The sequence below is a fragment of the Plectropomus leopardus genome, chromosome 16 (genome assembly GCF_026936395.1).
Source record: "Plectropomus leopardus strain MGB_pleo_1.0 chromosome 16, ASM2693639v1, whole genome shotgun sequence".
In the NCBI taxonomy this organism is placed as follows: domain Eukaryota; kingdom Metazoa; phylum Chordata; class Actinopteri; order Perciformes; family Serranidae; genus Plectropomus; species Plectropomus leopardus.
Genome location: NC_142191.1, coordinates 32,601,372 through 32,616,817, shown reverse-complemented (window position 1 = coordinate 32,616,817; position 15,446 = coordinate 32,601,372). Strand labels below are relative to the sequence as shown.

The window sequence follows — 15,446 nt, the reverse complement described above, 5'->3', positions numbered from 1 at the left end:
TGGTGCTCCCTGCCACTCGTAAGAATTATCTGAACTAAATTGTTTTGAATAAATGACAGTAATCCTAATATTCATCAGAATTGTTTTATTCATTATATAAGTTCCTTTGTTTGGCTCTGGATTTTAAATAGTTCTACTTTATATTTCTGTTATTTTAGTTGCCAAGTTATGATTAATTTTCATAACTATTTGTATATTTTTTGTGACCATATGAATATGAGTTACAGTAGTCATATGATCATAATAACTTGGCACCACGACGGTGGCGATCAACTAGCTTTGTTTACCCAGGCTTTCTCTCCCTCAGGTTCTGTGCAGGTCCCCATGAAAGAAGATGTTTGGCGCACCGTTGCAGTCTTGATGGGCACAAAATGGATCAGTTGTGTCCCATCTGATTCGGCCTAGGAAGAATATGAAGACAAGATTGCGTCAAAAAAACGGTGGCTGTGGCTGTCACTGCCATGTGAGCATTGGTGGTTCAGTGGTAGAATTCTCGCCTGCCACGCGGGAGACCCGGGTCCGATTCCCGGCCAATGCACTGTGTCTTTACTGCTGTTTGGAGTCAATGGTTGCACAACTTCTTTGTCTTCTTGCAGTTAATACCGTGGAGAGGAGCATTAGAAGATGCTGGCGTTGGTGACATGTCATACACCACACCAGAAGCAACACCTGTGACTCTTTTCCCCCTGCTTTTCTTGGGTAGGAAAAGGCTTGCTCCTATCTTAAATTTAGCTGCATTTTGTGCCTGTTTGGCGCAGAAGGCGGTGAGTCAATCTTCCAGGTGTATGCATGTGCCATCACATGCATACACTTGGAGTCAATGAGCATTGGTGGTTCAGTAGGACAATTCTCACCTGCTATGTGGGAGGCCTGGGTTTGATTTCCAGCCAAGAGAAATTCTGAAATTCTGAAAAAACAAACAAAACAAAAACACAATCACAATCCTTCTTTTTAAACCTGACGGGGGGTAGCACTGCTGTCTATATTTTTTTTCCTTCAAACCACCTGCTTTTCACCAGTTAGGACAGGAAGCCTTATTTAAGTCCTGGACCACAGACATTTGATGGAAGTAATGCGATCCACCATCGACGGGCTTCTCCACAAAAATCACAGAGCCAAAGGGGGGCGTAGTTCTTCTGCTGCTGCTTTGTAAAGTCCACATTCATGTCCTTAGTTTTGCAGACATTGGACATTATGTATATTATCCTGACGTATTATCCTGAGTGCCACTGTAGTGAGCGCCACTATTGCTCTACTTTTACATTTTTATATGATTTGTGCACAAAAATATTCATTTGTAAAGTAGAAAAAAGCTGTTGAATGTTTTGGAGTCAAAAGTATAAGTAGCATGAAAAGAAAAGACTCAAGTACAAGTACCTCAAATTTTGTACTTGTGTTTGAGCTCTGGCAAAGTTTTGTGTAGTCGTAGCAATGCATGTCATTGTCTGACTTTTTGTCGAAAAAGAAATATGCCTGGGACTTTGTAATTATTTCGGTAAAGTCGTAAAGCTTCACCATCACAGTGTTCGTCAGCAACACAGATCTAACTTTTCCTTCCCTTCCAGTAAACCAACTCTGGGAACGAGCCTGCGCCTTTCAAATACCTAACCTTGTGGTGGATGAGACTCAGTGTCCCTGCAGAGGACGTCCATGTGCCTCTTTTGTCCTTCAGAGAAGCTGAAGACGTCAGCTCCCGTTACTGTGTCACTGCGACATCTTCTCAGTCTGTCAGAAAACACAATATATGGACTTAGAGTTGGTTAACAGCAATTTCTAACCTTAAATCCTTTCAATACCAAAGCTGTGGGACCACCTGACCAGATTTATACCAGCAGCACATTTCCATGTTCTGCGACATGCCGCCAAACAACACACCACCACAAATGTGCTCCCCCTGAGGGCCGCGTTTAGGGACACATTAGAAGTTACAGACCTCTTGATCATCGCCAGCAGCAGCAGCTAGTCATTCAGTGTCAGGAAATGTGTGATGTTTGAAACATGATAATGAAAATCTCTTATTGTTTCCACCTGGTCTCAAACCAGCGACCTTTTGCATGTTAGCTGACAAAGGGAGTGTGGTGGTGGTGATGGACCTTGACCAGTATTTATGGGAAGGACGTAGACAACTGAGTGATACTAGATATTATTCTAAATTAAATAAACCCCTTTTTTCTGGAGACTTTCACTCAGATCACCCAAATTTTTAACAAAACATATGAGAAAAAATTGATTAATGCTAAACAAAGGAATTATTTAATTGGAGACTCAGAACCTAGACCCAGAAGATTTTATTTACTTCCCAAAATCTATAAGGATCCGAGCACTTGGAGCAAACCGGATCCTTATAGATTTTTTAACCCTAACCCTAACCCTAACCCTAATGCTAATATTATTGGACCCTAACTCCAATCACTATTTATTTCAACCCTAAATTTTAATATATTCGATTACACCCTTACTTCAGTCATTGTTTTCCTTCATCATTCTATGTGCCTTTTGCCATTTAACCCTAATCTTTATTTATTCTAACCCCAATCATACTTTAATCTGACCTCACCCCAACCATTGCTTTTTCATATGCTTTTTTAATTTAATATTATATTTTATATATTTATTATAATGGTATGGCTGTGTGTAGATATGTATGTGTATATGTATATATATATATGTGTGTGTATATATATTATATATATTTTATATAACCACAAGTTTGGGTTCTTCCCTTGAGAGGGAACTGGACTGGCCCGCCATGGGGTGGGTCTGGATGGAGCGTGCATTGACTCCGCCATCCTAATTGGATGGTGGAGTCCATTTTTCTCTTCGCTGAAAATGCACCCAGTGTCCTGAAAATGGGCAAAAACACCATAAAAAGACATGAGGGGTCATAAGAAAGGATTCCACAGACCACTCTGCAGTGTTAGGCCAAATAAAATTGTATTTATTCATTTTTTAACTTTTTTTTTTCCAGAAGGGTCCTGTCATGCCTCAGCGCATGTGCTGAGAAGGCCAGGGCATGCTGTTGAAGCCAGGGCCTGAGTGAGTGCCTTTGTGTCAATGAACAACAAAATCAAGTACAGTCTCCTATTTTCATAAAGTATTTAAGCTGGTGTTTGTGGCCCTGGAGATTCTACTCAAGGCATGGTAAACTTTCTGTGCAATGTGAGTAAACTGGGCACAACGGTCTCCTATTTTCATAAGCTATCTGCCAATCTGGACACTAACGCTCAGGGAGGGCAGAATAGATTACAGCGGCCGAGTCAGAGTTTAGCGTTTTACTTTGTTGCTTTGATTCAAAGCACATTGAGGTGTTTTTTTTTTTCTAAACTGTTTATTCAATACAAACTCCAATTAACTGATCCTTTTGATTATGTTTAGGATGTGGAGTAAGATGATGATGCCTTGTGACTTGAGAATGAAGGCAGCTTTAACTAATTTTCTCAGAGATATACGTTGGTGTTTGGTGTTTGTATTTGTTTCTGTCGTCCCTCGTTGAGGTGTTCTTTTTTTTCTAACCTGTTTATTCAATACAAACTCCTCTTAACTGTCAGTCAGTCAGTGATTTTCTGTAACCGCTTGTCCTCGTAAGGGTCGCGGGGGGGCTGGAGCCAATCCCATGCCGTCATCGGGCGGAAGGCGGGGTACAGACTGGACAGTTCGCCAGACCATCGCAGGGCCGACACACATAGACAGACAACCATACACGCTCACAGTCACACCTAAGGACAATTTAGAGTCACCAATCAACCTGAGCTGCATGTCTTTGGACTGTGGGAGGAAGCTGGAGACCCCGGAGAGAACCCACGCAGACACGGGGAGAACATGCAAACTCCGCACAGAAGGGCCCCGCCCCGACCGAACCCCGTTCCAACCGGGTTTCGAACCATGGACCCTCTTGCTGTGAGGCAACAGTGCTAACCACGACGCCTCCAATTAACTGATCCTTAAGAAACACAAGGTAAGTGATTTTTCAGCATTCTGAGCAAAGTCAACGCAGTTCCAAAACTTACCAAAGTTAATACAGTTTTAAGTTTGGTGCACCCAAAACCCAACCACGTCAAAGCTTCTGATAAGTCTAACCTGAAAACCCTTCATCACCCCTCAGCATTCGACTCCTGTAAGATACTGGTGTTTGGCCCTGGAGATTCTGCTGAGCTACAAGATCATGTTGATGGGAACCGGCATGAAGGCATGGTCAAGTTTCTGTGTGATCTGAATAAACACAGTACAACAAACAGTCATGCATTGTTTGTTTGTTTTTTTCCTCACATTAGGTTTCCTTGTATAACTATAACTGTATAGTGTTCAGCCTCAAAGAATATGATTTTTATTTTATTTTATTTTTTACAGAATATCTAAATTTTCAAAAAGTTTTCAAACAAATCTAAAGTGCATGCTTCCAATGCAAGTGCCAATAAATATATTCCAAATTATGACCCATATTTATGTTCCCTAAGGAAACAATACAAAGGTTACAGATGTTACAATGTTACAAGTATGGAGTCTGAGTGGCAGGGTGACCCTGCATTACCTGCTCTGACCACGTGATGGCAATGGTGAGCTATATGGGCCTGCAGTGTTGTGTGCAGGCAGGCTGCAGTGTGAGAGTGCCTAAACAAAAGAAGAGCCATCCAGCAGAACAAAGAGCTGGTCTGTGGGAGTCAAGTTGGTACACCAGGGTCATTTGGGGAGGACTCTGCCAGGCCATGGAGGGGTAAAGAAATAAATAAACCCTCCATAGCTTGGGACAAATGAGCCTACCAACTTGACCCCCACAGACCAGCACTTTGTTCTGGCCCTCTCATACAGTAGTAGCCTTTGTGTAGGCTCACAAGTCTCTGAATCTGTGGGCAGTTCATGATGTTAAAGTCAGATCCAGAGGGTCTCCACCCGTCAAGAAGTCGTTGGCTACCGATTTCCACACACCTCCCCATAATTGTGATCACTTTGTCATGTCATCTTTCTTTCGTCAGGATTTCTTCATTTTAGTGTTTGGGACACTATTCGATTCAAAGGTATGTTGACTTCGAATAAATAGTTTGCCATTTTGGGCGATACACCTCTTTGCTTTTGGGAGAGCTATTAAAAGCTAGAAAGGACTCTAAGTTTTGGTGCAGGAAGTATTTAAATCTCTTATTTAGAATAAAAATATCAATACCATAGTGGTAAAACTACACTACTGCAATTTAATAACCCAACACGTTCTTACTCTGATCTTGTCACATGGTGTTGCTCTGTTAGGACCTTCAGTGTCTACCTATAACATTTAAGATATCCTTCTGCATCAGCTGTAATTGTGATGTCAACTTGTGGTGGGATGAAGCAACATTATCCTTATGCCTACTCAACAGTTGCCGACTGTCAAAAAAGGCAGGATTAGGCAACAGAGTCAGAGATGGTTAGGTTTAGGTAAAAGAGGCACATGGTAAGGTGCACAAAAAACCACACTCTCATCCACATGGGACGTAAACTCTGGACTCCCGCTCAAAGGTCAATTGTTTGTGGGACCCATCCACCTCCTCTCCCGCCTGTTCTATCAGGGCACTCGCACTCCTTATGTTATGTGGTTCTCAGCAGCTTTTCTACCTGAGGCTGTCCTTCAGCGTTTCATGTGCAGGCGCCCAGTTTCGTCTGGTCGCGTTCTCACGTGATGCTGATTTGAAATGTATAGTTCAGTGACAGAACATTATAAACGAAACTGTGAAATAGTAATTTTTAAAACAGTTGCACTATGGTATGCTATGCTGCTAATTCTGAAGTGTGAAGTTTCAACATGTTCTCATCCCAAGTCCCACTCTGCGTTTACATATTACGCTCTAGGTAACCCTCTTGTGCCTGCTTTTAATATTCCGGGATGCTGCTACCATGATGTCCACACTAGCACATGATGGGATTATGCTACATGTGGTTATGTTTAGGCAACAAAAGGACATGGCAACCAATGCTGGACGTCAACAAATGCACATACTGGCAGATGGTTGATTAGGCAACAAAGTCCCGGATGGTTAGGATTAGAGGAAGGAGGCACATAGTAAGGTATAGAAAAAAAAAAAAAAAACACACCGATGGGAAGCAACCTAACCTAACCTAGCAACCTAACCCACTCCTGCTGTTTTTTTTATGGGCGGAACAGGTTCACCTTAGCCATGTGCTCAGTTGACACCATCCTCGCTTGCATTATCCAGAAGTGGCAGGTGAACACACTGAATGAATCCTTATATGATTTCCTGAAAATAGCCTCATGAATATGAAAACATGTACAATGTGTTCCACTACTCCGCTACTGTACATATGATCATTCTTACATTTCAAATGTGACGCATTGGAAACATCAGTGGTCTTAAAACATCCCCTCGTGTTCTGCTTAATGTGCTGATTCTGATCTTGCTATCTCTATTAGAGAGAAAATTCAAAAGTAAATATTAAATATACATAAAACATGAAAAAAAACAACCAAAAAAAAAACATAACATAAGAAGCAATACCAAATATGTGTTTTGATAAATATAGGCCTATAGCCTAAATTCAGGGCAAAGATCTGATTATGACCCTATATAAAAAATTAAAATAATACAAAAAAAAACAGCTTAAGATGCAGCACACAGCTCAGTAAACAGCTCCATTTTGATGTGATAGTGTTTTAAAGTTGTTTTGGCTCATACAGACTATGGATGCGTAATGTAATGAAACAGCTGGTTCCCCAAACAGCGGCCGATGTTGTGCGTCACTTTAAAAGTTGTCGCTGGACAGAATTCTTTATCTTCCTTTGGTAAAGGACGGTCAAGTGTATCCTATACTAAAGGAGATTATAAAGGAAGCTTTGATGCACCGTTCCTTAATATTAGGAGAATTCGAACAGCTCCTATAATGGCAGCTGCTCAGGTACTTCCAGTTCATCTCACTCAGTTAGGGACCTTCCTAAGCAAAAAGAGGTATTCGACCACAGCCTATGTCTGTTTCCGTCCTGCTTCCTGTCACACATGTCTTTTATCAGGCCCATGTGTCCTTCCTTGTCAGAGTCTTCCCTGCACACCTGTTCTGTTTTAGTCTTCTTTGCTTCACTCTTGTGTTCCCTGCCACACTTTCGATATTCAGCAAATCCCTGTTTCCCTTTATCCCATGACCACCTACCCCAGCTAAATGTCGTTCTCCTGATTAGTTCCCTGTGTTAATATATCTTTGTGTTCCCCTTTGTTCATCCTCAGTTCATCTGTAGGTGGTTGTCCACCCTGTGATCCCCTAATTGTTTTTTTTGGACATTACTGGAATTAAAGCTCGCTTTTCATTGGTACACCTGTCTGTTCTTTTGTTCTGTATTTGGGTCCAAATCTGAACTCACGTGTGACAATAAATTAACTACACTACAGCTGTATGACTAAAAGTCGCCACAACAGCAATCTGTGTTCGGTGTAATGATGTTCTATTGTCTCCTTTAGCCACGCGTGTTCAAGGAGATGCAATTGCCTTTTTTACAACACATGAAAGCTTCATAGTTCACAAGTAGGGGATTTACTGATGCTTTTATTTTTTTATTTTTTTATCTCTTCAGCTTGTGTTAACCTCAAACCTTATTTCACTCATCTAACCAAAAACTTATTGAGAGAATCCATTGTCTTTGAGATGAGGGAACCAGAGGTGCTGGTTTGCAGGACTTATGTCTGGGGCACTCTATTGATAGCGGACAATGACAGCAAGAAATTATGAGTGAGCATGCCTGCAATGAGTGAATGCCAGATATTATGAGAAATAAATTACAGAAACAAAAGAAGTGGTGTGCATACTCTGTTCTGGGTGCTGACTCAAAAATCACAACAGTAAAGGGAAGTCGTCAGCACTCGCTGATAAGCATTAAATATTGTTTATTTACACACAGCCGGCGTTTCAGCTGAAACGCGTCTGTTTTTTGCCTGCTGTGTGTGAATTAACAATAAATAAATTACAGACCCAAACAGGCAAAAGTAAAGTCTTCCTGACTGAACTTTTCATTAGAGCTATAATACTTAAATTTATCAACTTGTCACAATTAACAGACAAATGGGAACACTATGAGGGATAATGATGGCATGTCATCTTTATCGGCATATATTGGCTTTACAGTTACAGTAGACAATTTCTTTGTCATGAATACATTAACAGGATTGACAAGGACAATGTAAGCCACTTTTTGCTTTTACTGTCTATGTATAATGAAACATTAAAACCAAGTTATCCTCCTTCAGTGTAATCTTTAAAGTGTTATGAACAACGGACATCTTGATGCTTAAATGCGTGATATAGATCGTACTGTAAATGTACTCTGCAGTCACCCTGCCTTTGATGAAAGTGCTGTGAAGGTCAGATCATTCCCCCACTCATGAATTCCTTACAGGTTTGTTTGAAGCATTGTGTGGTACAGTGAGGCTGTTCCTTTTAACTGTGAAGTCAAAGTCAGATAAAAATCCAGATGTACTCCTACATTCAACATAGAGATACAGTTTGTGCAGAGGGAAAAACACTGAGCACAAACAGTAAATGATGCATGCATGGATCCCACATTTTTTTTTACAGATGTTCACACAGAATACATACTGTTTGAGGGTCTCATCTGTGCACTGAGTTGTAGGTACAGATATTGTGTGCCTAGAACTTTTCTGTAAGTATATGACATACAGTGGAAAGGAGATACTAATCTTAGGTTTTAAAGTATATCATAGAGACATCAGTAGGCCAATAATGAGTCAAAAGAGCTTTGAATTCGTAAAATCACCTTGAAGTATTTTCCCAGAAATAATCATTCTGAAAGCTCTTCGAAACCAGGTGTAAAAGAACCCATAGACAAATGGATTGAGCATTGAATTAGACCATCCAAGCCATTTAAACGATGCAATCACAGAAACTGGTATTGCATAATTACTCAAAGGATTAAAGGTATAACTAAGAAAAAAAGGAGTCCAACAGATGAGGAAAACTCCCATAACGACAGCCAGAGTTTTTGTGGCCTTTCTCTCCATCTTACTGACAGTTGCTGCAGACTTTGTGTTCTGGATGCTGCGTGCCTGTCTCTGTGCCACCGTCAAAATCTTTAGGTAGATGGTGCACATTACAATGCATGGGAGGTAAAACGCAAAAAGAGTTCCCATTACTAAATTTGCTTCACTTCTATAGTTAAATAAAACACACCTGTCAGATTGTTTTTCATTCAGTCCCCGAATCGTGATGCCGATTCCACTTAGTGCAGAAACACTCCAGGTCACCAGGATCATGATCACAATAACATAGCCATTAATTTTAGTTCTGTAACTCAGAGGCTGACATACTGCGTAATATCTATCTACAGAAATGAAGCACAAGTTAATGATAGAGGATGTGCATAGAAATATATCAAAGCAGCCTCGGAGCTTACAGAGTAAATCTTCAAGATACCAACATGAGCTTACAGCCAGTACTGTGCTTACAGGCATAACTAAAACCCCAACAAGCAGGTCAGCCACAGCCAGAGAGAGGATCAGGTAGTTTGTAGGAGTGTGGAGCTGTTTGAAGTAAATTATGGAGATTATGACAAGCAGGTTTCCACACATTATTAGCACTGATAAACAGCCAGAGAAAAAGCATAGTAAATATGAAGTTGTGACTGCTGTTCTTAGAGATTCATTTACAGAGTCATTACAAAGATCATCAGAGATGTTTAGAAACAATTTGGTTTCCATACATAAATGGTTAAACTATCAAGGTAACATTTGCAATAACATGCCTCAAATCTAAAAAATACATCAGTATCAGTTTTCTGCACAGAGATTCAAAGGTTAATTCTCGTGCTCAGTGTCCCAGTGTGTGTCTCACCACCAAGCCTGTTAATCCTGGTTTGTGCATCTGAAGTGATGGGGCTCCTTGGCCTTTGTGCTTCTGAGCAGCATCTTCACAGTATATTCATTATTCTGGGCTCATTACCATATTATGATAGTGGGAGTGGCATTTCATGTCCGTCAAAATGATGACTTATTATACAACTCCTTTTGCACTGTATGCCCATGCGTGTTTAAACTAAAAACAGTACTTCCTGGTGCCTCAGAATACGGTAACATAGTGTTGTACTTTTCTAAGTACAACACTATGAATGTCATCTGGAACAGACTGAAAATGTGCAGCATTATCAAGGTCAAGGTCAAGGTCAAGGTACACTTTATTATCCCCAAGGGGCAATTCGTTTTACAGACAGCAGAATAAGGACAGGGACAAGGACCGTAAAATTTGCACAACACACAAAAGCAAGCAAAACATACAGACGGGAAGTTACATTATGCAATTTTTGAGGCCAGGGGTCAGCCTCTTGACAAACTACGGGCATGACTGGACCTTGACCTTGATCTCGATTTGCCACGTGGTACAGTGTGTGTCTGTTGCCGTTCTCATCCATGACCCCGCCCTTGCCTGGGTAGCTGCTGTCTTGCTGCAGCAGAAGTGCTGGCTCCTCATCCTGTTTAGAAGACAGCCTCTCACGGGCCTGTCCAGCGTGGTCCGGTGTTCTCGTCCAGTGTGTGTCCTGAGCAAGTCTCTGTTCCCAGCCTGCATCAGCTGTTTTCGGTGGGGCGTGGCATAGCCTCTCTTTCTCATGTCCTGAGCTGCTTCTGCTGCGTTGTTATAGAGGCGCGGCCCATTTTCCTAGTGAATCCTCATCTTTGCCGGGTACGGTGTTTAGAAGTGGATCTGCTTTTTTTTAAGGAGTTTTTTTAATGTCTCTGTACTCTTTATGTTTGCTATTCACCTCAGTAGGAAGGTCGTGTGCGAAAGTAACCGTCTTCCCCTTATAAGTGGTTTTCTTTGCCTTGCCTACCTTGAGTATCTTGTCCTTTGTGTCAAATCTCTGAAAATTAACCAGAATAGATCTGGTCATGGTATCATCTTGAGGTTTTGGCGATTGACCGGTTGGCTCCTGGGATCTGTAAGTTAGTGTTACTGTCGAGCGGCAACTCTGCTTTCAAAAAGCGGTCAATGAATGCTGGCATTAAGCTTCCCTCTGTGCCTTCCTTAATACCGTATATTCGTATGTTATTGCGGCGGGACCTTCCCTCTAGGTCAGTGACTTTAGTCTGGAGGATTTTCTGTTGTTTGAGAGAGTAAAACGGAGCATCTCATAACTCCATGTTAGCCGACTCTATTCCGTCCACTCGCTGCTCCGTCTCAGTTAGCCTCGTACTTTGATTGTGAACATACGCAGCCACACTCTGTAGTTTTTGGTGTGTCTCCATCTTAAAGCTATTAATTTCCTGTTTAATGTCGTTTTTGAAGTCCGTTAGGTCCCGTTTGAGGTCAGCTTTCAGATCTTGGATATCCCTGCTCAGGTTTTGGATAACTGTAACCGCAACAAGTCCTCCTCGCCGCTGCCGGCCTCCATCTTGTCTCTAGATCTCAGTCCAAAAAAGTGCAGCCCTAGGAACAGCTATGATACTGAACAGAACCCTCAAGCTCCCATGCATCTGATAAAGGACCCAAGCTTTATATGTATATATATATATGTATGTATGTATGTGTGTATATATATATATATATATATATATATATATATATATATATGTGTGTGTGTGTGTGTGTGTGTGTGTGTGTGTGTGTGTATGTATGTATATATATGTATGTGTGTGTGTGTGTGTGTGTGTGTGTATGTATGTATGTATGTATATATATATGTGTGTATGTATATATTTTTTTTTTTTTCTTGTCATTAATAGATTAAAGATAAAGAGAGAGTATATAATAGGAATATATTGTTGGTTTGGATTTAGGAGCTCTATGTTGATTTGTATACTTGTTGATATGTTAATGCTCTTAAATTTGTAGCCTTATTGTTTCCTTTAATTCAGTAGATCTATCATATTACATTATCATCATGAACATATTCTGCGTCAGCCACTTTTTAGTTTTGCTTTTTTACGTACAATTAAAGAATCAAACCAAGACAGGATCCTTATTCAGTGTAATCTTCATGGTGTTGTGAATAATGCACATATTGCTGCCAGAGTCACTGATTTAAATTTTAGTATAAATGTATTTTGCAGTGATCATGCCTTGTTTAGGATAATCTGCAGCAAAACCAAAATGATGAAGGTGTTGACTGAAAACTACTGTAAAGGAGAGATCTTTCCACCACTCATGATTTCCTGACAGCTCAGCTTAAAGCATTTTGTGGAATAGAAGGTAGAAGGTAGATTAAGTCTAGATTAAGTCTTAAACAAAGTTTAAAAAACAAAATTACATTTATCCCTTATCCTGCTACATCTTCGGAGTTGAAGGTTAAGTTGATTAAAATCAGCAGTTATGCATCATTAAATCCTGCAGTGCATTTTTTGAACTTGCATCAGAGTCTTGAGTCCTTATGGCTCCCAGCAAGGTCCGCCCATTCAGTGCAACAGCTTGATCTGGGATGTCAGGTGTTAACTATGTCTCTGTGATGATGTGAGCAGAGCAACACGACAGAGTTCCCATTGCTGAGTGAGCCAAAATCACATCTCATCCACTTCACTCTCCTGCAATCAGACACTAGACAGAAGACTTTGTAGGGAAACAGCTCCCAGTCCAAGTCAGGCCAGCCTCACTGTGATACTGATTCTTCTGCTGCATTCAGTCCAAACCCCACACAACTTCTCCAGATGTTGATAAGTGCCACTCAATTGTAGAAGTGGCAATTGTATTGAAAAAATAGACAAATATAACGTAAAAAAGTAGCAACGATTTGCAGACCTACCGGCTGCTGCATCTACATGTGCTGCCGTCATAGCAGTGTCTTTCTTTTTATTGTGAAGTAAAAGCTAAAAATTCTGGGATGTACTCCTCATTTAACATAGAGATGCAGTGTGTGCAGAAACAAAAGGCTTGATCACAAACAGTAAATGAGACACTAAGAGATAAATTGTCTTATACCTTTATTTACAGATATTCTGCATACCTAGAACAGTGACAACTGGTGTAAATAACACATGGAAAAGAGATGCTTTTAGGTCTAAACTACATCATTAGAGACATGTCAGTAAGCCAATGAACTTTTCTGTAAGTATATGACATACAGTGGAAGATAGAATAGATAGAATAGATCAGATAAAATCCAGATGTACTCCTATATTCAACATAGAGATACACTTTGTGCAGAGGGAAAAACACTAAGCACAAACAGTAAATGATGCATGCATGGATCCCACATTTTTTTACAGATGTTCACACAGAATACATACTGTTTGAGGGTCTTATCTGCGCATTGAGTTGTACGTACAGATATTGTGTGCCTAGAACTTTTCTGTAAGTATATGACATACAGTGGAAAGGAGATACTAATCTTAGGTTTTAAAGTATATCATTAGAGACATCAGTAGGCCAATAATGAGTCAAAAGAGCTTTGAATTCGTAAAATCACCACAGAATATTTTCCCAGAAATAATCATTCTGAAAGCTCTTCGAAACCAGGTGTAAAAGAACCCATAGACAAATGGATTGAGCATTGAATTAGACCATCCAAGCCATTTAAACGATGCAATCACAGAAACTGGTATTGTGTAATTACTCAAAGGATTAAAGGTATAACTAAGAAAAAAAGGAGTCCAACAGATGAGGAAAACTCCCATAATGACAGCCAGAGTTTTGGTGGCCTTTCTCTCCATCTTACTGACAGTTGCTGCAGACTTTGTGTTCTGGATGCTGCGTGTCTGTCTCTGTGCCACCATCAAAATCTTTAGGTAGATGGTGCACATTACAATGCATGGGAGGTAAAACCCAAACATTGTTCCCATAATTGCTAAGCTTGTATGTTGAAATAAAACACACCTGCTAGACTGTTTTTCGTTCAGTCCCCGAATCGTGATGCCAATTCCACTTAGTGCAGAAACATTCCAGCTCACCAGGATCATGATCACAATCACATGGACATTAATTTTAGTTCTGTAACTCAGAGGCTGACATACTGCGTAATATCTGTCTACAGAAATGAAGCACAAGTTTAGAACAGAGGATGTGCACAGAAATATATCAAAGCAGCCTCGGACCTTACAGAGTAAATCTTCCAGATGCCAGCATGAGCTTACAGCCAGTACTGTGCTAAAAGGCAAAACAAAAACCCCAACAAGCAGGTCAGCCACAGCCAGAGAGAGGATCAGGTAGTTTGTAGGAGTGTGGAGCTGTTTGAAGTAAATTATGGAGATTATGACAAGCAGGTTTCCACACATTATAAGCACTGATAAACAGCCGAGAAAAAAACATAATAAATATGAAGTTGTAACTGCTGTTATGCTAAATTCATGTGTAGAGTCATTACAAAGATCACCAGAGCTGTTGAGAAAGAATTTAGTTTCCATACATAAATGATTAAACTATCAAGGTAAGATTTGCAACAACATGCCTCAAATCTAAAAAAAATACATCAGTATCAGTTTTCTGCACAGAGATTCAAGGTTAATTCTAGTGCTCAGTGTCCCAGTGTGTGTCTCACCACCATGCCTGTTAATCCTGGTTTGTGCATCTGCACTAATGGGGCTCCTTAGCCTCTGTGCTTCTGAGCAGCATCTTCACAGTATATATTTATCATTCTGGGCTCATTAGCATATTATGATAGAGGAAGTGACGATGTGGATCAAAACATTTATTCATCAGCTCATCGTGTACGGTATGCCCATACATGTCTAAACTGCCACACCATTTATACATTATTTTACGTTTTGACTTTAAAATTTAATCACAAAACTATTTTAAAGCACCTGAACACATAATCACATAACTATCAACTTTTTCCTGGGCTATGAAGCAGCATGAGCATTCCTCAAAAAAAACCCCAAAACAAACAAAAAAAAATTACTTGAATTGAAGTGCTGGAGTACTTGCTTTTAAAAATACTTAAGTACTCTAGTACTTTTTAAAGAATCTCACATTGTTCTTTATTGTTACAATACATTCATAGATCCTAATGACTAAAATAACTCACTGAATGAAAAAACAAGTTTGTGAGACAAGAAGTTTGCCAACTCCTGTGAAGCGCAGATCAACATACAGGCACATGGGTTCATGACAGCAGACCACGCAGTGGTACTGTTGAAGCTATTGCACATGTGGTGCCTGTAGAGCCTTTGCTTGGAAGCCAAAAGGCAAAAGCAACACTTGGTTGCACCAAGATACTGATGGGGTTAAGTCACTACCGTCCATATGCAAATCTACGCCCTTTGCAAACATGATAATTACCAGGCTGTCCATGAAGGCAGGTCAGGGAGCGTGGATGCTGCTCCTGGCTCTTACTCTCTCTCACAAACTCAAGATGGCACCGGTGCCACCCAGTGAATGTTAGATTTCATTCCATATTCTCGAGTTTCATTCCATATTTTCATGTTTCAATTCATTTTCCCTGAGTTCTATTATGTCAAGTTTCATTTTATATATACATACATTTATATACAAACCCGAATTCCAATTAAGTTGGGATGTTGTGTAAAATGGAAATAAAA

General features: G+C 40.3%; 2 protein-coding genes and 1 non-coding gene across 3 annotated transcripts; 1 reads left to right on the top strand and 2 right to left on the bottom strand.

The window, feature by feature from the left end:
* Positions 1–467: 467 nt before the first annotated feature.
* Positions 468–538, top strand: trnag-gcc (transfer RNA glycine (anticodon GCC)). Its single transcript has one exon. It is a non-coding gene; the product is annotated as a tRNA-Gly (tRNA).
* An 8,176-nt stretch (positions 539–8,714) lies between these two features.
* On the bottom strand, positions 8,715–9,683 carry LOC148186972 (trace amine-associated receptor 4-like). Its single transcript, XM_088089480.1, has one exon. It carries the CDS (start codon positions 9,681–9,683, stop codon positions 8,715–8,717), a length of 969 nt encoding a protein of 322 aa, XP_087945606.1.
* Positions 9,684–13,346: 3,663 nt separating this feature from the next.
* Positions 13,347–14,309, bottom strand: LOC148186971 (trace amine-associated receptor 4-like). The gene has a single exon (XM_088089463.1). The coding sequence runs from the start codon at positions 14,307–14,309 to the stop codon at positions 13,347–13,349; it is 963 nt and encodes a 320-aa protein (XP_087945589.1).
* Between the last annotated feature and the right edge of the window lie 1,137 nt (positions 14,310–15,446).

Excerpts from the sequence above, each read along its gene's own strand:
- LOC148186971 (XM_088089463.1), bottom strand. The coding sequence starts at position 14,309 with ATGGAAACTAAATTCTTTCTCAACAGCTCTGGTGATCTTTGTAATGAC.
- LOC148186972 (XM_088089480.1), bottom strand. The coding sequence starts at position 9,683 with ATGGAAACCAAATTGTTTCTAAACATCTCTGATGATCTTTGTAATGAC.